General features: G+C 33.9%; 1 protein-coding gene across 4 annotated transcripts in view; it reads left to right on the forward strand.

Moving 5' to 3' along the window:
• CWC27 (CWC27 spliceosome associated cyclophilin) overlaps positions 1 to 24422 on the forward strand; it is a 249514-nt gene that overhangs the window by 24074 nt on the left and 201018 nt on the right. For all 4 annotated transcript variants that reach the window (XM_082383187.1, XM_082383188.1, XM_082383189.1 and 1 more), the window contains 7 exons: positions 3542 to 3654; positions 5879 to 6022; positions 8057 to 8155; positions 8766 to 8869; positions 10565 to 10634; positions 21459 to 21538; positions 22516 to 22549. In XM_082383187.1, coding sequence (XP_082239313.1) covers positions 3542 to 3654; positions 5879 to 6022; positions 8057 to 8155; positions 8766 to 8869; positions 10565 to 10634; positions 21459 to 21538; positions 22516 to 22549 — 644 coding nt within the window. The remainder of the gene's footprint in view (positions 1 to 3541; positions 3655 to 5878; positions 6023 to 8056; positions 8156 to 8765; positions 8870 to 10564; positions 10635 to 21458; positions 21539 to 22515; positions 22550 to 24422) is intronic.

A 24422-nucleotide genomic window follows, 5' to 3' on the forward strand; every position in this document is an offset into this window, starting at 1 on the left:
ATAGTACTTCATGAATTATGATAAACCATAGTCATGTTTTGACTAATAAAGTATCACAAAGTACTCATGTAATTGGTGTTTTATGAATTATGTCAGTAATTGTATCATTACAGTGTCTGGCCCACAGTAGGCACTTGATAAGTATCTGTCATTGAATGAGTTGGGTTGGTTCAGTTTCAAGTAATAGAAGACTCAACTCAAAATTATTTAATTAATGAAGACATTTATCATCCTCTGTGATAAGAAATCTGGTGTCCAGAAGTTCTGCAGCTCAGTAAAGACTTTAGTGAACTATGCTCTTTCCATCTCTTTGCTTTGCATTCCTCAGCATATGATTAAATTATGACTATGCTCAATAACTGAATCCAACTCAACCAATTAGGAGATCATATATGATTTCTCTTGTATGTTTATAACTTCCAATTAATATATTTATATATAAATATAAGTAATTTTCTTCAGTCATTTAGCAAACTTACTGAGAGTCTAATTGGACTCATGTATTGTGTTGATTGTTTTATTTATTGAAAATTTCTTGAGGAGGGTGCATTGATGGTGCTAAACCTATAATCAGTGAGTAATTTTGATATATTTTGGGTTTGTATGTTGTTTGTATAAGTTAATTTTCTATGGGGAGAAGAGGAAGAATTAGGAAATAAGGTATTTATCTCTATGAGCGTTTCTCAATCCAGCACTGTTGATATTTTGAGCCAGTAATTCTTTGTTGTAGGGGCTTCCTGTGCTTTGTAGGATGTTTACCAGTATCCCTGGCCTCTACCTACTAGATGCCAGTAACATCTCCCATGTGTGAAAACCAAACATTTCTAGACATTGACAAGTGTCCCCTACGGAGAAAATTGCTGCTTCTCCAACCCCCAGTTGAGAACCACAGATCTATACCAAAACTCTCCAATTTTTATTTTGAAAACTGTAATCCGGAGTTTAAGAGAATCCTGAAAGTAGATACGGAACAACCACTACCATGGTTTCTATAGAAATTGTTCTGTTTTGAGTAGATATTTTATAATAAGTAAGGAAGAAAAGCTTTTGGTTTAGGAGCCTATTTAACGTTCTGGGGGAAAAAATCTTGTGACTAGTTGTATTTACTCTGATAACTATAGATACACTTAGTTTTAGACATTGATAAATTTTTCTTTTATTAAACTATGGTTGATTTACAATGTTGTATTAGTTTCAGGTGTACAACAAAGTGATTCAGATATATATATATAGATATAGGTAGATAGATATTCTTTCTCAGATTTTTTTCCATTATAGGTTATTGCAAGATATAGTTTTCTGTGCTATACATTGGTCCTTGTTGTTTATCTATTTTATATATATAGTAGTGTGTATCTGTTAATCCCAAACTCCTGTTTTATCCCTCCCCACCCCTTTCCCCTTTGGTAACCATAAGTTTTTTTTCTATGTTTTCTATGTCTGTGAGTCTCTTTCTGTTTTGTAATTAAGTTCATTTGTATCATTTTTTAGATTCCACATATAAGTGATATCATATGATATTTGTCTTTCTCTGACTTACTTCACTTTATATGATAATCTCTAGTACATTCATGTTGCTGCCAATGGCATTATTTCATTCCTTTTTATGGCTGAGTAATATATATATATACCACATCCTCTTTATCCGTTCAGCTGTTGATGGACACTTAGGTTGCGTCCATGTCTTGGCTATTGTAAATAATGCCGTATGAACAATGGGGTGCATGTATCTTTTCAAATTTGAGTTTTTGTCTTTTCCGGATATATGCCCAGGAGTGGGATTGCTGGATCATATGGTAACTCTATTTTAAGTTATTTTAAGGAACCTCCATACTGTTCTCCATAGTGGCTGCACCAATTTACATTCCCACCAACAGTGTAGGAGGGTTCCCTTTTTTCCACACCTCTCCAGCATTTATTATTTGTAGACTTTTTCATGATGGCCATTCTGACTGATGTGAGTTGATACCTCATTATAGTTTTGATTTGCATTTCTCTAATTATTAGTGATGTTGAGCAACTTTTTATGTGCCTGTTAGCCATCTGTATGTCTTCTTTGGAGAAATGTCTATTTATATCTTCTGCCCATTTTTGATTGGGTTGTTTGTTTGTTTGTTTATATTGAACTGTTTGTATATTTTTGAAATTAATCCCTGTCAGTTTCATGTTTTGCAAATATTTTCTCCCATTCTGTAGATTGTCTTTTCACTTTGTATATGGTTTTCTTTGCTGTGCAAAAGCTTATAAGTTTGATTAGGTCCCATTTGTTTACTTTTGCTTTTATTTCTTTTGTTTTGGGAGACTGACCTAAGAAAGCATTGCTATGATTTATGTCAGAGAATGTTTTGCTTATGTTCTCTTCTAGGAGTCTTATGGTGTCATGTCTTCCATTTAAGTCTTTAAGCCATTTTGAGTTTGTAGTTGTGTATGGTGTGAGGGAGTGTTCTAAGTTCATTGATTTACATGCAGTTGTCCAACTTTCCCAACACCACTTGTTGAAGAGACTGTCTTTTCTCCATTGTGTATTTTTGCCTCCTTTGTTGAAGATTAATTGACCATAGGTGTGTGCCCTCTATTCCTTTCTATTGATCCATATATCTGTTTTTGGTCCAATACCACACTGTTTTGATTGCTGTGGTTTTGTAGTATTGTCTGAGGTCTTGAAGAGTTATGCCTCCAGCTTTGTTCTTTTTCCTCAGGATTGCTTGGCAATTCTGGGTCTTTTGTAGTTCCATATAAATTTTAGGATTATTAGATCTAGTTCCATGAAAAATGTCATAGGTAATTTATAGGGATCACATTAAATCTGTAGATTGCTTTGGGTAGTATGGCCATTTTAACAATATTAATTGTTCCAGTCTAAGAGCATGGATATCTTTCCATTTCTTTGAATCATTTTCAGTTTCCTTTATCAATGTTTCATAGTTCTCAGCATATAGGTCTTTCACCTCCTTGGTCAGGTTTATTCCTACATATTTTATTTTATTTTTTATGTGATTTTAAAAGGGATTGTTTTGTCAACAAAAGAAAAAACAAAAACCACATGATCATCTCAATAAATGCAGAAAAAGCATTTGATAAAATTCAGCATCCATTCATGATAAAAACTCTCACTAAAGTGGGTATGAAGTGAACATATCTCACCATAATAAAAGCTATTTATGACAAACCTACAGCCAACATAATATGCAGTGGTGAAAAACTGAAAGTTTTCTTGCTAAAATCTGGAAGAAGACAAGGATGCCCACTCTCACCACTGCTATTCAACATAGTATTGGAAGTCCTAGCCATGGCAGTCAGACAAGAAAAAGCAATAAAAGGTACCCAAATTGGAAGGGAAGAGGTAAAATTGTCATTATATGAAGATGACATGATACTCTATGTAGAAAACTTAGACACCACACAAAAACTATTAGAACTGATAAACAATTTCAGCAAGGTAGCAGGATCCAAGATTAACATACAGAAATCTGTTGCAGTTCTTTGCACTAACAATGAAAAATCAGAAAGAGAATGATAAATTATTTTTATTTTCTTCCAGCATATTATGACAACACCATATTTCATAGAGTTGTACCTGGTTTTATAGTCCAAGGGGGAGATCCTACTGGTACAGGGACTGGTGGAGAGTCTATCTATGGAGCCCCATTCAAGGTGAGACTGAATTTTTTTAATCTATTTTCAAGTCAGTTTGGATTGCTTAATCAAAAATGATTGTGCCCCACAGAGGAAAATGCATTTTACGTTAGTGCATGAAATCGGGTCTATCGTATACTTAGGATTATACAGAATAAGAGCAGCACTTACCCCATCAAGCATTCTTTCTAAGTTGTCTTGTCACAAAGTTTAACGCTAGATTGAATTCAGATGGAGCTAAAGGTGGTAGTGAGGAAAATGTGAGTCAGAAAAAAAGACTATATAACATATTTCCCGATATCTTACTGTATCTGATCTCAGCAACTTTGTATGTGTAAAACATTTCTAGAACATTGCATATGCCATCCTATTTTAAAACATTTTATTTAACACAGTATAGAATTTATATTAATCTGCTTGAACTGCTATAACAAAATACCTCTGACTGGGTGGTTTAAACAATAGGAATTTATTTCTCACAGTTCTGGAGGCTAGGAAGTCCAAGATCAAGGTGTTAGCATACAGTTCTGTGAAGCTTCTCTTCCTGGCTTACAAATGGCTGCCTTCTTGCTGTGTCTTCACATGGTGGAGAGAGAACGTTCTGGTGTTTCTTCCTCTTCTAATAAGGGCACCAGCCCTACTGGATTAGGACTTCACTCTTGTGAAGTCATTAAACCTTTTTCATCTTCTTATGGGCCCTATCTCCAGTACAGTCACACTGTAGGTTAGCACTTCAACATACGAACTATGAGAGGACACAATTCCGTCCATAGCAGAATTCATTTTAAATTGTACACAATAGACCTTTGTAGCACAAAATGCATGCCGTAACAAGAAATCACAAGGGGAAACAGAAGGAAGAAGCAACATAAAAGTTAGAAGAGGTGTGGGTTTTAATCAAGAATAGGTCAGTGCTTTGTTAACTGCCAACATAGATCTAAAAAGAAAAAAAGAGTTAATGTCATAATTAAGATATAAAGGATAGCAGTGTGTTCAAGTAAAAGCTAAAAGCTGGGTTATTTATTAATCTGATGGTATCAATATTATGTTCTTTTAATGAGTAAGCATCAATAGCTCTTAAAATATGTGAATTTTTTAAAACTTCGAATTTATACTAATTAGATAGAGTGTCTGGAATGTCCTTTAATTTTATACTGGGTTACTGTATGATTCTTGAGAAAAATACTTGAACTGTTTGCTTTAATTTTCATATGATAGTGGCCTTAGAGCATGTGAAATGGTTATAAAAGAGTCTCAAATGTTACTGTTAGACTATTTTATATTTTACAAAATTGAGATATCTCATTATTTTAGAGCCTCCATCTGGTAGGAAGCATTCCTTTTTTCTATTATTTGGTTTAACAGAATAGCTCTTTGTGACAATTCCTTTCTAAATTGAGATTTTTGCTTATTATATTCAAGTAATACAGATATCTTGGTAAGTTTTTCAATTAGGTCATTTTTAATACAGTATCCAGAGTTATGACCCTTTGAGTTCAAATCCCTTGAGATGAATTTATTAAGGAATCAGAACTTCCTTTCTGAAAAACATTGATTACATAACATGGCTATATTATAAATGAGTCTAGTACCAGGTCTTCTGTTAACTGAGAGACTAATGTATATGTTATGTAACCCTACCCTAGCAAGAAAACCACCTTAGAATGGCTTGCTCCTGCTCTTTTGAAAACTGTCAAATGGGACCAGTGTCAGTTCAGAGAGGATTCAACTTAGGACTTTAAAAAACACAGTGAAGCACGTAACATAATCATACTAGATTCCTTGAATTAAAAAATAAGAAGAAAACAATTGTTTCATGACATTTAGAATGGGCTCAGGAAGGGAATAGTTGAAGACTCTGTAATGATTCAAAAGTAGGTATCCTGGAGAAAAAAAATAGAAGGTTCTAAAAGCTTAGATGGCTTTGAGGGATGAGAAGAATAGGGAAATGACTCAGAAATCCATTCCCCTTGAGTTCCCTTCCTCTGTGTAAGTAGTAAGCTTTCCACAAAATAGGCTAAATTTGTGGCTGAGTATATTTAGAAGATACTTACAGGCTAGTGAAGTTTAATAGAATTGAAGGAACCATAGATACTGGATTTGATTATATGTGAAAATCAGTTAAATAAAACTTCAGCATTTTTGGTTAGAAGTTGTGTGGGACCTTGCTTGTTAGCTGAAATATGAAGGGCCTTATAACTGAGGACATTCACTAAATCTTTTTTTTTTTTTAATGCTTCAGGATGAATTCCACTCACGGTTGCGTTTTAATCGGAGAGGACTGGTTGCCCTGGCAAATGCTGGTCCTCATGATAATGGCAGTCAGTTTTTCTTTACGCTGGGTCGAGCAGATGAACTTAACAATAAGCACACCATCTTTGGAAAGGTTCGTGTCCAGTTATCTTAGGCTTCTATGATATATATGATCAACTTACCTAAGAGCTGCCTTCATAAAAATATTCCCTAGGATATTTATTTATTATTTCTAAAAATGATGGAATACTGTATATTCCTGTTATAATAAACTATGAGGAACCACCTGAATTTTTGTGTGTGTTTTTCAAACAAGTCATTGGTTTTAACTTTAAATTTTTCTGTTTTCTAAAATTGTATTAATGGTATTATTAACTATTATGTCACTCAGCTGATACTGTTTTAACATTTTTAGAAAGACACCTAGGTAATAACATTTAGTAGTTTAAAGTTTATTTTGTTAATGATGAATTCCCTTCAGTTTAAAGTGGAACTTGTGTTAACATTAAAACTTTTTTTTTTTTAATAAATTTATTTATTTATTTATTTTTGGCTGCGTTGGGTCTTCACTGCTGCGCCTGGGCTTTCTCTAGTTGTGGCGAGCGGGGGCTACTCTTCGTTGCAGTGTGCGGGCTGCTCATTGCGGTGGCTTCTCTTGTTGTGGAGCACAGGCTGTAGGCACGCGGGCTTCAGTAGTTGTCGCTCGCGGGTTCTGGAGCACAGGCTCAGTAGTTGGGGCACATAGGCTTAGTTGCTCTGCGGCATGTGGGATCTTCCTGGACCTGGGATCGAACCCGTGTCCCCTGCATTGGCAGGTAGATTCTTAACCACTGTTCCACCAGGGAAGTCCCAACATTATAACTTTTTGCCTGAAATATTACTTTGAACAATACCTATTTAATCCTGCTTACATTTAACATCATATCAGAGATTGTCATTTCCATAGAATTTTCAATAGTTTTCTTTAAAAGGGATTCTGAAGATTTTTTTTTCTCATGCTTCTCCCTTTTCATAAATATTCCAATATTTTCCCAGATAGTTTAAGTCTTAGGCGTGTTAGACATCACTAGTGCATCAGCTCCCTCTGCTGGTTCAATAAGAATGGTTTCCCCCTATCCTAGACAAAAGATGAAAAGGGAAAGAACACACTTAGCACAACTGGAAAACTGGTATTATTTTAGAACTTTTGAGAAATGTTGAATAAGAGGAGTCATGCCAAAAACATGCAATACAGTATTGTTGCTTAATACTTAACAACGTGGATTAAGAAATATGCATTGGCACATTTGAGCCACTCCAACACAGGTTGTCTGATGTTCACAGATTTTCCTTCCTATTATTTACAAAAAATAAGTATATAATAAAATGAGATTTATGTTACCATTGTTTACAATTGATGTTATATAACTTACACATTAGAGACAAAGTATAGCATAGTGGTTACAAGTCAGAATGGCCTTCACTGTCAGCTGTATAACTTCTTTGAACGGCAATTTTCTTATCTGGAAAAGCAAGATAATGATAGTACCTACTTTTAGGATGTTTTATCTCATTTAACGAGATAATGTCTTTTTTAAAAATTCCTTTTCTCTTTTGTTTGATATAACTGCCAGGGCTTAGAAGTTATCTGGGTTATATTACTCTTTCGTATCCTTACTAAAAGTAAAACGAACCTAAAGTGGAATCATTGGATGTTCTGTATACGATTCCCTGAAATATGTATTTGGCCCACTCTAGCAGACCTGGGCCGACCTCTAAGAACAATCAACTTTATCTCTTTGGAGAATGCCTTTAATAATGTCTGCAGAGCACTTACCACATTGTTATTGTTATTTGCTTGATCTACCCTATTCTAAAGTGTAAATTTGTTTATAATGTTTGAACAAAAAGTAGTCATTCAGAAGGTTATTTGGCATTATATTTTTAATAAAAACTGACATTAAGTATATACTGGAAATTTCTCAAAAATCTTACTAAGGGATTAAACTTCATCAATGCCTTTTCCCCTTAGGATGATGTTGCTTTTTTACAGTATTTAATGCATATACTCATATATAACAATATGAAATTCCCTTTCAATTATTTAAAAAATATTTTCAAAAGTCCTCCCTTATTTCAAAGAATGAATTTAATATTTTTCAATTAAATTTTCTTTTTTATTTGATAGGTTACAGGGGATACAGTATATAACATGCTGCGACTGACAGAAGTAGACATTGATGATGAAGAAAGACCACGTAATCCACACAAAATAAAATGTTGTGAGGTAGGAGCATGATTATTATGAGATACATTACTTAAATTATCACTTAAGAGAAATTGATTATTTGTATTGTTAAATTATCAGATGAAATTAACATCACTACTTAGATTTTATCTCTGTAATTTAGTCACAGTTTGTGATTAAGAATTTTTTTAATTGAAGATTTCGAATTCAAAGATGAAACTTTAGCTGGTAATCCAATGAGTGCAATACTCGACTCATAATGGAAAGCTGGATGAATTAGGTTTATTTAGCCCAGTGAAGTGATATCTTAGGTAATTTAAGAGTGATTCTTCATTGAGGAAGCAAGGACGTTAGAGCATTTGATTTGGAGTCAAAATACCTGAGTTTGTCTCTCTTACTATGTATTATGTTTTCTTGAATATTTTTCCCTTTTGTAAAATAGGGATAAAATACCTTTTACTTAATAGCATATTGGATTACTGGGAGAATCCAGTGAGGCCATGTAAGTGGAAGTATATATCATTATGCTTGTAGTGGTTATGTGAGGAAAAATTATAGACACTAATGGCAACATAATTAAATATTGGTTTTAAGTTTTTGTGAAATTTTAAAAAATTGAATCATGTTTTCAAAATATTTCTTTCCATAGGTTTTGTTTAATCCTTTTGATGACATCATTCCAAGAGAAATAAAAAAGCCAAAAAAAGAGAAACCAGAGGAGGAAGTAAAGAAATTGAAACCCAGAGGCACAAAGTAATAATCAGAGTAGAAAGATTTTCTCCTCAGCTTGAAAAGCAACACTGATTCATTTAGTTCACTTTATTTCCTTTAGTAACAATTGTTTAGTAGTGAGGGGGAGGTCAGTTTGGACCAAGAGGTACCATCTAAGTTATATTGTGTGTGTGTTTTTCTAAATGTACATTTCTTATATTCAAAGACAGTATATAACTTTAAAAACTTAAGGTAAATAAGTATTGTCTGAGATTTCCATATGAAATCTGTGTTAATAAGTAGGTAAATATTTATGATCACTACAAGACTTATATATGTAAATGAGTTATTGAGAAATTTTTTTTGTTTTTTACTTGTTTTTCCATTAATACATGCTCAGGATAAAGAACTTGGAAAGTAAAGTATGAAGGATATAATGACCACATGGTTACATTATTTAACTTCTCACTCTTGTTTTTTGGTGCTATTAAAATAATCTTATAAATATATTTAAACATAAAGCTGTTTCTGTATTCTGGATTATTTCCTAAGGATAGTTTTCTAAAAATAGAAATTTCTTCTTTTAATAAATTTCAGTAATTTGTGAACAATATTCTTTACATTATTGATTTTGTCTATTTTATTAAAATAGATATCAGAGAGTTGGATTTCAACTTACTCTTCACTGAACTGTAACGTCATATTAGGAATTTTATTGTACTTATAAGTGTTAGAGTCAGACAGTTTTAAGTATAATACTGCCTACCCCAGTTATAAGAAGCAAAGTTTATTAATCTTTCTGAGCTTCAGTTTCCCCATCTTATAAAATGGAGATTTATAATACAACACCTGGTTATAATGAAAATTAAATGAGAAGGGGAATTTGAAAACACCCAATAGTGTAGGTATTCAATACATATTCATTTCTTTTCTTGATATCCTACAATGTAAGTAAGTTAAGTTGCTGTTATTAAACTGTCAAATATGAGCCAGATACTTTAATAAGCAGTTGATATCTTGTGGCAGAATAACTTCTTATACAGCTATATATTTGATTTCCTTTTATTTTTAATTATTTATTTTAACTAATTTATTTCTGGGTGAAAGGTCACTGTCACTATATTCAGATATAATATTCCATAACTGTGATTTATCTTGACAACAAGCCCAAAAGTTGGATATTTTTGTTTTTGTTTTTAATTCATAGCAAATATAATAGGGATGATGAGGTAGTTATTGATTATATCTAAGTTTTGAAATGAAATTCCTCTTTTGTGGCCAAATCTTTTATTTTTCCAATATTTGAAAGGAGAGTTTTAATAACTTATTATTTATCTTCCTTGTGATATATTAATTTGAAGGCTCAAAAAAGACAAACTTGATTTTTCTTCCCATGTACCATTTGGTTAGCTAAATTTTTTGCTTTTTTTGACAATTTTGTTTAACTTATTAATTTTAAAATATTAAGATTGTTTTGGCAGACACTAGATAAATTGCTTCCCATTTGTAGTACTCTCAGAGCTATATGTTTATTGGTTTTTTAGAAATCCCCATTTTGCTAACCAGTTTTGGTAAATATAAAAAGCTTTAATTATTTCTGTCATGCTTGACTTAGTGTATTTAATGGTTCTATTGCTTTGAAAGTAGGATATTTATAAGTTTTGTTTAACTTTTTCTTCCTAAATTTTCTTTCTTTAATTCTTTTTTCCTTCTTTTTTTTTCTTTATTTCTGATCAGAAATTTTAGTTTACTTTCATTTGGAGAGGAAGCTGAGGAAGAAGAGGAGGAAGTAAATCGAGTTAGTCAGGTAAAACTCTTAATTTGCCCTTTGTTCTGAATTATAAAAGAGATTAGGGTCTATATCTCACTCATTTTTTAATCTCCTGCTATACATAGCACAGCATGTTTTACATGGTACACATTCAGTAAGTGTTCACTGAACCAATTCATAAAATGATTTGTGGTCAGTAGTATTTGCAACTTCTGAGATGATTTGAGATAGTTTTTTTTTTTTTTTAATCTGGCATTTTAAAAAATCAGTTACAACTAGAGTTAAAGAATGATTTAATTTTGTGATTCAGATTTTAATTATGCTTGGTTTAATTGGATTGCTAGTTGATTTAGTAATTATCATTACTGTAATAAACAGTGACAGACCAAAGCTCTTATATTCATTTTAGTATCATTTATATGTATCTAATCGTTTCATTAATTCTCATCACAGCTCTTTAAGATAGGAATTATCATTCCCATTTTACCTATGAATAAGTTAAGGTGTTAATAGGTTGTAATTTGCTCAAAGTCACATAACTAGTAAGTAGCTAGAGCTGGGAGTTGAACCTACATCTGTCTCACTATAAAATCTAAGTCTCAAGATTATACATTGCCTCCTGGCCTTTATCCCACCAGTGCTTGCCATAGGCCTTTAAGTATGGTTTTCCTCAATATCACTTTCATCACAGTACTCATTGCTGAAACACCTACAGTGCCCCACCATTGTTTAAAGCAGTGATTCTGACAAATATGCCCCAAGAAAATCATCTTCAAGGGTTTTTACTCCCCCAAATTTTCGTATGTCTTTCTTTCTTAAAAATTAGTGAACACTGAGACCTAAAGGATAAGATTCAAAGTCTTTACTGTAGTATGTAATTAAAACTCTGTAACCTAGTACTACCTTACTTGCTTGATGTGGTCACCTATTTCTTACTGACACTTATAATAGCATCGACTTAAAAGCACATTATTTTTACCCTTGTCTTTACTTCTTTATCCACGTGCTTCCCTCATCATTGAGCCTGGTTTTGGTAGGCTAATATTGGGCATATAGTAAGCACTCTATTTATACCCATTACATTAAAACTGAATTAGAATGGACATGTGTAAGAAATATTTAGTCTTTTTTTTTTGCTGTCTTCAGTATCCTTGACTGATCTATTTGATACCATGGATTCAGTTACCACATGTATACTAACATTCTGAACTCTAGGAGACAAGGCCAAATATTTCTTCTGGGCTCTTATCCCTCTTTCTGAGTTGCCTTTAGGAAACATCTGTATTTTAGATATCAAAATTAAATTCATCTTTACATGAAAACCTCCTTTTCCTATTCCTTATCAACATCACCAATCACTCTGTCCCCCTGGTATCTCAGAAGTCATCGTCAGTATACTAGTCTTATATTATTCATGATTCAAATTTGTCCCTAATCAAACTGAAAGATTCACTATATGTCACAATCCTGCAGGTATATTTGTAAATGGAAAAAATCATGAATGTTAGATCTAGGAATTGCCAGGATTCCCTTTCACTGATGTTTTGTGAAGATGTCAAGTTTTCTTGCATATCCATGCCATCCCCAGTGTCCCCCCCCACCCCTCTTTTTCCTTTGCTTGGAGTGTGTGCTCTCCTTTATTTGGCTAATTTTTATTTTTCCTTTTAAAATTTACCTCCATTATTAACTCCTCACTACCTCTACCTCCCTCCCCAAGACAACTTTCACCCAGGCTGAGCCATCAAACACTTGTTATACTGCATTGTAATGATTTTTTTTCTCATCCGTGCTAAGTATTTATTTTATGTAATCTCTATAACAACCATGTGATATAGATGTTATTATTCCTGTTTTGTAAATGACGAAATCAATACTGAGATGTTAAGTTGCTTGCCTAAGACTGTGTAATTAGGAGGTCGTGGAATCAGAATTTTGACCTTAGGTTTTTATAGCTATTAAAGTGTCTAATGTGATTTTGAATGCTGCAAAAGCTGCCTCCTTCTAAAAGGCTGGCAAGAAATTTCACTGGTAGCACAGCATTCTGGGGTGGGGGGCAGCTCAATGCAGTCGGCGCACTGCCCTTCCCTAACTTCCCTGGGGTCCTGGATAGTACTAAGTTTAGCAGCCTTGTAGAGCAAGTGTAGGCAAAAGGAATTTTTCTGTCAATCTTTTGTTGAATTAAATTTCTGGTCTAAAATAACTTTTGTGCACAATTACTTTGAGATTGACTCTACTAGGAGATTAGTTTGAATTTTTTCTATTGGTAGCAACAGCATGTCTTAAATGTTTAAAGCATACCTTCCTCCTGCTGCTTACTTTGCACAAAGTAAAAACAGAAAAAAAAAATAATATTTAACTTCTACTGAATTATAGTGAACTGGATACTCCAAAAGCAATTTGTGTTTGCTACAAGGTTGAAATGTGAAAGATACCACCGATAGTTCTAGCTTGCTTTTTATGTTTGCTCTTAAACCTGTAAAACACTTTAAACAGTAGAAAGACCAAGTAAATTCTTTCCTCTTTGCCAAGAAAATTGCAACCCACAGTCCATTATCAAATAAGTAGGATAACTCTAGTATAGTGTCATCACATTTCTCTTGTCTGACTTTTTAATTGAGGGCGCTCTGTGATAAAATTATCAAATGTTTGTTTCAGACTCTCAAATCTATATCTCTAGGCTGACTTACTTTTCTTTTCTCCAGCTGTCTACTAGACATCTCTATATTTAAATATCTCACTTGTTACCCAAGCCCTAGCCAAGGCTTAATTCATTATCTTTTCTTCCCAAACTTCTCCCTGTTCTGTGACTTCTCTTTCTAATTCCCTAGTATCAGTGCCCCCTAAAGAAGAATTTTAGATTTAGTTGACATTTTTCTTATTTTTTTCCTTGCACAACCAGTTAGTTGAACTGTTCTACCAATTTTTCATCCATGGCGTATCTCAAATCTTTTTTCTTTTTAATTTATTTTACTATTACCCTTGTTCCAGGCTTTATTATCTCTAGCCTGGGCTGCAGCCCTAGTCTACAGACTGGTCTCCCATCTCCCTTCTCTTTTTTCCCTTCCACTCATTACTATCAGAATAGTCTTCCTGAAGCCTGATTAAGATGTTATAGTTGCTTTCTGTTGACTGTAGAAATAAGGCCAAATTCCTTGGCCTATTATTTCAAGCTTTTTCTTTCATGACTCCCCTTTGCCAACTCTGTCCTTTAGTCTAATGCTTCTTAAACTTCCCTAGTAATAAAAAAATCACTTGTAGTACTTTAAAAAAAATTTAAATTCCTAGACCCCATCTCAGACCTACTGAATCAAAATCTCCGAGCGAGAAACCTGAGAATCTGTACTTTTAATGAATTCACTGGAAATCTTACCTGGGAAATGTAGGAAACACTGTGTTAACAGATCTGAAATATTTGCTGCTCTACATATATGCCTTGTATTTTCCTTTTTGTGTGTCTTCGTTCATGTTCTTTCCCCTGCCTGAAGTGTTCTATCCCACTTCTGAATGTCAAAGTCATATTTATTTTCAACACCTAGAATACTATCTTTTCTAAATGTCTTTTCCAGGTTTTCTTAATCTTTTCTTTTTCTGATCTAACGTCTACCTTTCTTGTGATACTTATATTTTGCTTTTAAAAACATTCTTTTTGCTTTATTACACAAGAAATGTATGACTGTGTTCTTATTGTGTAGTATTCAAACATTATACCCTTTTCTTTCTGCCTTATTAATTTTGTAGGGTCCTAGGCTGTGAGCTCCTTCATAGTAAACTTTGTGTCATCTTTGAGTGGCAGTGTGTTGCAGTAGAAATAGCATGGATTTGGGATCATAAAAATTCATATTGGCACTTCACTTTCTATAGATAGTCTGTGACCTTGAATAACTTAGTCTCTCTGAGTCTCCATTTTCCTCTTTGTAACATGGCATTAATATGTACCATTTACAGTTGTGAAATAAGGATACAGATAGTCCTTACTTTGATACGTCATGCAATCGAAAAATGGTTTCAAAAGTCAAATGTCTTAAACTGTATACTCTATGTTATAAATTGTATTTTATTCTCAGAGAGCTAAAGAATATCAGTCACTAATATAATCATGATTATCACGCTGCTGCCCTCATACTCAAGCAGTCTAGAGGGCTAGTGAGAAACTTCACCAGTTCAGCTTCCTGAAGGAGGAAGCCATAAGCACAGCACTGTGGGTGCAGTGCCCTTCCTGAGCGCTCCCACGGGGTCCTGAATAGTAGCTTGAGCAGCCTTGGAGAGCATGGGTGTATATCTGTACATCGTGACCCACCAACAATCCACTCTCCACGTGTGAGTGGGTCTTGAAACACCATGCAGAATCTTTGGCCTACCGAATTTAGCTGTTTTGTGTGTTCATATAATGGAGTCATGGGTAAGTTTAGCTTGAGAAAAGAGAGCAACAATAAGCAAAAATTGTTGAAATTTACTGGCTTAAAGGAAAGGACATTTCTCTAGAGGGCATGAGATAAATTCTAGCGAGAACAGAAATGGGAGTGCATTTTGTTTATTTTGCTTTTGTACTGTTCTTCAGACTGTGGGCATCCTTCAAATACATTTTACCTTTTGGGTAAAATGAAACTTTGGCCAGAAAAGGGAAGGCTAGCCTGAATATTGGAAAAGTGTGACCAAATAATATATTTTTTAAAATTTAGCCTTACTGTTTTTAAGTGTAAATAACTAGAGCCAAAGTCAAGTCAGTGTCTTTTACAATGACTGAGAACAATTTGCAGTTTCAGTGGTTGCATGAAATTAAATATTTCTAGAGGGCTTGAAAATAATTGTTTCATTATTCATTTGCTTATCAAGTTTCTTTTTTCAGTGACTCCACAGTGTTAATCTTTATTCCAGAACCGAACATCACAAGTTAGTAATTGGTAAAGTCTGAATTGAGGCTTTACTTTATGTGGAAGGAGAAATAAGATAGAGTCCCCTCTGGTTTATGGATTATCAGCGTGGGATTACAGACACTGCTTCACCCCACTCATTATTCATGACAAGGTGCCTCTGTCCCATGGGTTAGCTTTCTTTCATTATTTATTTCAGTATCTTTCTACTACCTGATAAAATCTCTTTTAGAATAATAGAATTTTATAGCTCAAAGGGATCTAGTCCAAGTTCCTTTCTTTATAGATGAGGAAACTGAGACCCTGGTTAAGTGACTTGCCAGACTGACTTCATTTCCTTTTTGATAGGATTGCATGATAGGAGGATGCCATAATAACATATCTTGAGTTCAGGAAAGCACATTGTCAAAGTCTCTCATGATATTCTTGTGGACAACATGAGGAAATGTGATCTGGGAGATAGTACAGTCAGATGGATTTATAGCTAATTGAATACTTCTGCCCAAAGAGTGCTTTGTTGTCAACCTGTGCCTGATTATTTGAACTAATAAGTTAAAATGTAATAAGAGTACGTGTATATTCTGTACTTTAGTTTAATGAAATCAGCTGAATAGGTGTAAGACTTAATAGCCTGTAAGCCCTAGTTGAATTACTAAGAATAAAGTCTCTGGAATAAGGAATTTAACATTCTTTGCATTTTGGGGGATCACATTTGCAGCATTTTGTTCAGTTCTGAACACATTTAAGAAGGATACTGACAAAGTGGATGTATCCAGAGGAACAGAGGGTCATGAGGAGGATGAGGATGATGCCAAAAAGCATCTTACTCGGGGAAGGCTTAAGGACTGGATATACTTCGGTGAAGTAAAAACTGAGTGAAAATGTGATCCTAGGCTTCAAATATTTGAAAGGTTTTTATCTGGAAGATCCTCCCCTTCATATTGCTTTCTTAAATAACAGTTTCATTCAAATGTCTGTATTGGTTTAAAGTTCACCCCTGAATCTTTGTGTATAACTTAAATACAAATGTCAGAAAATATCTTTCAAGTAAAAGCTACAATCAGACAAGTAGTTTTCTTGAGGCAAGTTAAATGGTAGGTCCAGTATAAAAATATCTCAATAGCTAAATTTGAAAATAGTGATTAATGTGTGCCACATTCACATTGATACACAATATTTATCTTACTACAGTATATGTTAGCATTTTAACTTCAAATCCAAAGTTATAAAAAAGCTATTTTCTTACCCAGACAAAGGTATATCAATAGACAAATGCATCACTTTTGAGAATAAAGAAGGTTTTTGTCTTATTCTCATTTATCCTGTGAAATTTAAGTTTCCCCCAAATTTGGGAAGTGGGTTGGGCATGACTTGGAGAGTGCTGCTAGGCCATTTGTACAGAGGTTGTCAGAAGTGTTAAATAGTCTCTTTTTTTTCAAAAAAATTTTTATTTTTTGGCTGCACTGCATGGCTTCTGGGATCTTAGTTCCCTGACCAGGGATTGAATCCGCACCCTCAACAGTGAAAGCTCAGAGTCCTAACCACTGGACCGCCAGGGAATTCCCCAGTCTATTTTATAAAATGTTTTTGCCCCATTAAATTGTATTAAACTTTGATTTACTTATCTTTCTAGTTGCTTATATTTAATTTTTTAAAATGTTAATATATTTGTAATCGTTTCATATTTCTACTGTAGCAAATTACCATAAATTTAGTGACTTGAAGCAAAACAAATTTAGTATGTTATAGTTCTGGAGGCCAGAAGTCCAAAACAGGTTTCACTGGGCTAGATATCGAGGTGTTGGCAGGGCTGCCTTCCTTCTGGCGGCTCTGAGGAGAATCCATTCTCTTATTTTTCCAATTTCTAGAGACTGCCTATATTCCTTGGCTTACGACTCCTTCATCTTCAAAGCCAGCAATAGCAGGTCAAGTCTTTCTTATCTTTCATCATTCTGCACCTGACTCCCCTGCCTCTCTCTTTCTTATAAAGACTCTTGTGATTACCTTGGACCCACCCTGATAGTCCAGGATAATCTCCTCATCTCATAATTCTTAATTTATCTACAAAATCCCTTTCGCCAAGTCAAGTAACATACTCACAGATTTTGAGGATCAGGAAGTGGACATCTTTAGGGGCTGTTACCCTGCCTACCAATTTATTTGTATCTAAACTAAACTGTATGGAATATTCCTAATAACAGCAATTGTTTGTAGTACATTTTTAGTTCTAGAAGGTACAACTAGGATTAGTTGGATGGTTGAAAATTACACATATTCTTTTTTTCTCCAATTAGAGAGAGAGTTGTCCAATAATAGAAGCCATTTAAAAAGGGGTGATTTTCGTGTGTGTGTGTGATTATTAAGCTCCTTTCAGGTGTGGAGACACTGGTTGATAGTCAGCAGTAATGTTAAGGAGATTCCTGCATTGTGTGGAGACTGGATTAAGTGGCCTGTAAGATCTTTTTTTTTCCCCCAAACTACTAAGTTTTCTGGTTCTGTGCTAAAGGTCACAGAATGTAATAGGGTTCATGAGAGAAACAGTATATATGTATATATATATATATAATATATATATATATATATATATATGTGTGTGTGTGTGTGTGTGTGTATGTGTATATACACACACACATACACACACACACATATAGGAGAGGGGGAGAAGTAGAGATTAAGATTGATAGATTGCTTGAGTTTTAGGAATTGGCTCATATGTTTGTGGGGGCTGGCAAGTCTAAAATCTGTAGAGTAGGCCAGCAAGCTGGAGACTCAGGGTGGAGTGAATGTTACAGTCTTGAGTCCAAAATTTTCAGGCTGCAAAGTCAGGCATAATTTTTGTGTTACAGTGTTGAGGCCAAATTGCTTCTTGCTTGGGAAAGTCTTTGCTCTTAAGGCCTTCGACTGATTAGACGAGGCCTGCCTACATTTTGGTGGATAATCTGCTTTACTCAAAGTCTACTGATTTAAGTGCTAATCACATCTAAAAAAAATTGTTTCATAGCAACATCTAGGCTGGCGTTTGATCAAACGACTTGGGTACCATAGCATAAAATTAACCATCACACAGAGGTAGTTAGAGGTTGAGACTCAGACCTTCCCACTTCTTGACCAGTGTTGTTCCTCTGTACCACTATGCCTCTTGCTTTCTTTCTTTCCACTTGTACTCTGTTTAGTTCCCACTGTTTCATTGCCTCTATGTTCTTGGGTGTGAAGTGGCAGATAATATAATTTTCCCACATCCCCTTTGATGTTCATTTTCAGATTTGCTTACAGACAGTTTTGAATTTACTGTGGCGCTTCTTGCATTGTGTTCACTAAATATATTTAGTATTTTGTTCAGCCCTAAACCCTTTAATGAGCCAGCTGCTTTTATGTAATTTTTTCAAAAATTGTTTTAAAATATATTAGGTGTTTGTTCTTCCTTGAAAATTATTGTTACCTGATGGTATAAATAACAACCTTAAAATAGGTCATTCAGAAAGAGTAGGCATGAAAGAGAAATATCTGAATTCATTTTTATCCTCTTTGAGACTATCTCCAAATTTCTACAGCTCTTCCACAATTTGTTTTCTCTGCCTGCAGGATTCAAAGTCTGCTGTAGTAGGAAGCGACATCTAAAAAATTGCTTTTGATCATATATTTCTATGTTAATTTAAAACATTAATTAAAATTTTAAATGGTAATGATTATTCAGATTAATTAGTTTCCTTCTATTGTAAAGTCTTATTTAAAGTTAATGTAAGACAAGTTTCTTTTTTTCCCTTTAAGCTGGTTTAAGTTTTGGGAGATAAACAAGAACGCATTTTTTTAATGTTAATTAAGCTAACAATTGTAAACTAACATTTACAAGTAAATGAAATAGTAGAGCTTATTAATGGACCAAGAGCCTGGAGACCTGAATTCTAATCTTACTCCTGTTATTTATTAGTGCAACTCTCATTTTCTGATATGTTACTAAGAGGCTGGACAAGAGGGTCTGAGGCCAACTCTGGCTGTAATGTCTTTGACTGTGACTCCCATGAGGGAGGCACATGGGGAGAATTAATAAGGGACTATTTCTTAGAATAGATGAAAATAAACATTGAGGGCTGAAGACACAGGAGGAAGAAATTTTAGGAAGGAAAGCGTGAAAAAAAGATATTCAAGTTTTATTCTAGTTGAGGTCATTTTATATTCACTTGTACACTTTTGTACATACCTCGTTTAGTTCTCTTGTATGAAGCAAGCAAGGCTGCTATTATTATTTCCATTTTGTAAACAGAGTTTCTGAGGTTGGATGAGGTCATTCTCTTTCCTCAAATGGTACACGTTTTGGACTAAAGCCCATAGAATTACTGAATACTAGATTTTGAAACTCATTTGGTGCAACTCTTATCTTCTTTTCCTGTGTTCTTTCTACTATACCATCTTCTGGTTTTTGAACAGTTTTCATTGTTAGACAAACATCAAGTAATTCTTTGATGTTTTGTCTTTTTATTACTCCTTGGTTTGTGTAAGGTTATGGAATTAGAAATATATTTTAATTGCATAATTCAGATTCTACGACTTTTTAAAATTACAGATAATAGTATCTTTAGATTAACTGTTTGAGAAAAGTTTTTGTTTTGCCTTTTGAAACTAGACTATAAGCATGTTTAAACTGATTAAGTCTTGAAAATGTGGAGTACTCCATGTTAATACAGAAATTTAAAAATCCATTATTTTCATCATGGAAATAAATTTCAGAAAGTATACATCTGCCTCAAAGTAAAGCCTGTCAAATTTAGAAGTCTGTTCCCAGAGCTGTTAAACAGTCAAGAATGGGGCTAAAGAGAAAGAGGTATTTTTACCTCTCTGTATCTGACATTTAAAAATTTTAGTTAACACATTTTGTGATGAATTTTTCAAAATAAAATGTTCCTTCAAAATAGAGAGAAATTATCCTTTCTTCCTGTCAACTCTAACCTCATACTGTTCACTCTTACATGATTAGTTGAGGGGTGGGGATGGTGAGCAGCTTTCCACCTCGAGATACAAGGTATAAATTTGAAGTTTTCATACCTTGTGGTGGAGAAGTCTGTAGGATAGTCTGCAGCTCTGAAACCAGGCCAGTTGTTCTGGGTCCATAGGGGCCTCTAGGAAAAGAAAAATGGATTTATTATATCATTGTGAGACAGACTGGGATTTAAATCCTAGATCCTATACCATTAGCTTTGTGACCTTTAGTAAATCACTATTCTCTCTAAGTCTTTATTTTCCATCTGTAAAATGGGGCTAATAACACCCACCTTATTTACTTTCATTTGGGGACAGGAGGAATTGAAAGGTGGGAATATTGTACTGTAGCACAGTGCCTGACACAAAGTATATATTTAATAAATTAGAATAATAGTAGTAGTAGTTTTTTTAATAGTTCTACTTCTTATATCTTACTATGTCTTGTTTCCCTACTAAAATATAAATTTATTGAGAACATGAACCTTGAAATTAAAGTATTTAATAAATATTAGGTCATTGATGAATATTGTCATACATAAAAGGCTTTTTTACATATGTTAAATAGCACCTTGTAGGTGCTCTCATCTGGTTGCTTGGGTACATTTTTAAAGTGATTCTGTGCGGTATAGACAGTATATTTGAAGAATAATAGTGTGTGTTTATTTCAAATTACTTTTGTGATCTATCTTCTAAGTTTTAATATATTGGTCAAAAATTAATTAGTTTAGTGGTAAATCACAATGAGGTTTTAGTGTTTGGAAATAGTAATCAATAAACTTATTTTTAAGGATATATCACTTTTTGAAAGAAAGATGTTTCTAAAATATTTTTAGTCAATGGGAGAATAAGATTGCTATTTATAAAGCTTTTGTTTATACTCAAATTTTCAGGAACATATATGTTTTGCTAACCACATTATATCAGTACTAGATTTTTACGTAAATGTGTTAACTTGTCCTTTTGGAAGACTATTTTTTCTCCACTCATGATTATATCATACATTCCTTTCTAGAGCATGAAGGGAAAAAGCAAAAGTAGTCATGACTTGCTTAAGGATGATCCACATCTCAGCTCTGTTCCAGCTGTTGAAAGGTTAGCATGGTGCTAGTGTGATCCTAAGTTCTTATTTTCTGGCTCAGATCATTTTCTTGCTTCCTTTGTAAGTAAACAGTCAGTTCTCATAAGTCAAATTTTGTCAACCCAACCAAAAAACTAAAGCATTTTGGTAATGGGGGTAGTAGAGCTACTAGCATAATGGAGAGAATCACTCTAGTCACATTCAGTCTCCTTGCTATCTATCAACCTCTGCTGAACTAATTAAATTTAAAATTAGCTGTTAAACTTTTAAATCTTGGGATAGTTTGAATACTAGGAAGCTGTCTGCTTTAACAATTTAATGTTTAATTGAAAATTTCTTTGCTAACTTTTTCCTTGCATAATTTTTGTCTCAGAATCATGAGTAAGCAAATCAGATTTGAAGGGTTTTTTGAAGAAGTCACCACATTTTGGGCCAGTTCACTGAGTATTATTCCTTACATATTTCAGGAGTTATCAGAAAATTTTTGTTGCTTCTCTTTGATAAGAGAAGATGTCTTAGTGTTAAATATAATTGCACATGATTCACTGGGCCAGTGTCTCAAAAGGGGACTAAAATACTATTGTACTCACTATTGTAGCTCATTTTTAAAAATTCTATATTAAAACAATCTTTTCTTAATATACTTTTATTTGAAGGATTTGGCTTCTTCAGCCTGAATACATCAAGCCAATAGAAGAAATTGTTGTCTGCAGCCTTTTGTTCATGAAAATAACACTATTGGTTGTTTGCTTTTTAAAAAAAATTCTAGTGAATTTGTATTTGTGCTAATGGAGCATACCTTTTATTCTATGTATAAAAACAACTTCCCTTTAGAATGTTTCTAGTTGCTCTACAATGCCATTCTGAAATTCCTGTGTTGAAGTGTTTTTGAACTATTAATCCCAGCAAAATATTCTAAATTTTTGGATAATTGAATAATTTTGTTAGTTTCATTTTGAAGCTAAAATTTGTTTTCCTTATTTTTTTGTAGTGAAAAAGGGGATGCAGCAGGAGATTCAGATGATGTGAGTATTAATTTTAGTATAAATATAGTTGAACAATTTATAGAAAATTCAAAATCTTTACAAATGATTAAATTATTTTTCCTAAAAGGTAATATGTATTACCTTTTATAATTATATATGTAAAATTTTGAAAAAGAGTTTAAAAATAAATTATTTATTTTGATATTGGAATTTTCCTTCATAATATGTGTATGTTTCCTTACAAAATCAGAATCTTATATATGAATTTCTAGCCTGTTTTTTCTCCCTGTCACGTAACATAACATGAATACTCAAAATTTAGATGTCATTGATTTTATTTTGTTATGATAAAAGTTTAAATGTTGATGCATGACATCCTACATGATGGATGGGAAATACTTGGATACCAGTCATTTATGGTAGTTTCCTTCTTCATACACACATTTTGGAAGATTCTCTCTCAAGACTGTAGTGACCTTGCTTCATTACTTGTACTGGCTATTAAAGCTGATAAAACAGAAGGCAGAGTTTCCTTTATGTATAAGAGATCAAGTTTTTCAAGTCATTCGTTTGCCACTTTATATAAAAACCCATTGATCTGTGCGTTGTATAAAGGAAGTACATAACTGTCCATGCAAGAACACAGCTTCATCTATTACCATAGTCAGAAGAGAGGATTTTCTCTGACTATATATGATAGAGAAAGGATGGCTATCTAACCTGGTCAAGAAAACCTTCCAGGAAGAGATGATGCTGTGTTGTGTCTTATAGGAGAATTAGGAGTTAACTAGATCAAAAAAGAAACTGGTGAAGGGTGGGATTCCTCAGAGAACCACATATGCTACCACGTGGTAACAAGGAGAGAGTATACCTTATTTAGGAAGTACAAGCTAAGATTAAAGTTTGAGAAGGAACCTGCCTTGTGAGGAGCAGGGAAGAAGAGTGTTAAAGGTAGAGGGAACTACATGTACAAAAGGCTCTGAAGTAGGAGAGTTTGATGTGTTCCAGGAGCTGAAAGCAAACCAGTGTGACCAGAGCATCATGACAGGAGGGAGAGTGGGTGAGGTTGGAGTGGGAGGAAGAAGCCAAATATTACAGAGCTTCCTGGGCTATGGGGAGAAGTTTGAATTTCATCCTCAAAGTAATTGGAAACAGCTGAAGGGTGTTAGTTAAAAGGAAGAGTACTATGGTCAACTTTGCATTTTAGGAAGATCACTGTTGGCAATATTAGAGAGGACAAATTAGAAGAAATAGGCTGGAGTCAAGAAGACCTATTGGGAAGCTATGGCAGAAGGAGAGCTTGATAGAAGACCACAGGTGTGACATGGGAGAGAGACAGATTTGAAAGAGGTCTAAGAGGTGACTGATTCCATACTATGAGGTGAGGGAGAAGGAGGAGTCTAGGACAACCACAAGGTTTCTGATTTGGGCAACTTGTTAGATGGGTACAAGAGATAGGTGGGGGGAACAATGAAAAATAACGTGCTTAATAATGTGCATTTTGAGATTCAGATAACTTGGAGACATCTATGTAACATTAATATGGATCTGGAAGATAGGCTCAAGGCCTAATGTAAAATTATGTTCTTATAGTCTTGAGGGAGTGAGGTCATCTAAGGACACTGTATGGTCTTTAATCTGTTTTGTGTCCCAAGATCCTTTGCAATCACTAAGACTGCAGACCTTCTTCCCAGGAAATATATTATATCCACAAACAAAATTTTATGAATTTGCAGGGCATTTTTTTTTTATATCTCCTGAGGACCAAGCATGGAAGACCTAGGTCAGTGGTTATCAAGTTTTAAGGCTAAAGAATTTCTTAAACATCTCATTGAAAACACTCACAATTTCCATCCCTAGAGATTTGGTTCAGTAATACTGAGATGAGGGCTAGGATTTTACATTTTTAGAG

This window comes from Balaenoptera borealis (assembly GCF_965194805.1).
Source record: "Balaenoptera borealis genome assembly, chromosome: 2".
Classification (NCBI taxonomy): Eukaryota; Metazoa; Chordata; class Mammalia; order Artiodactyla; family Balaenopteridae; genus Balaenoptera; species Balaenoptera borealis.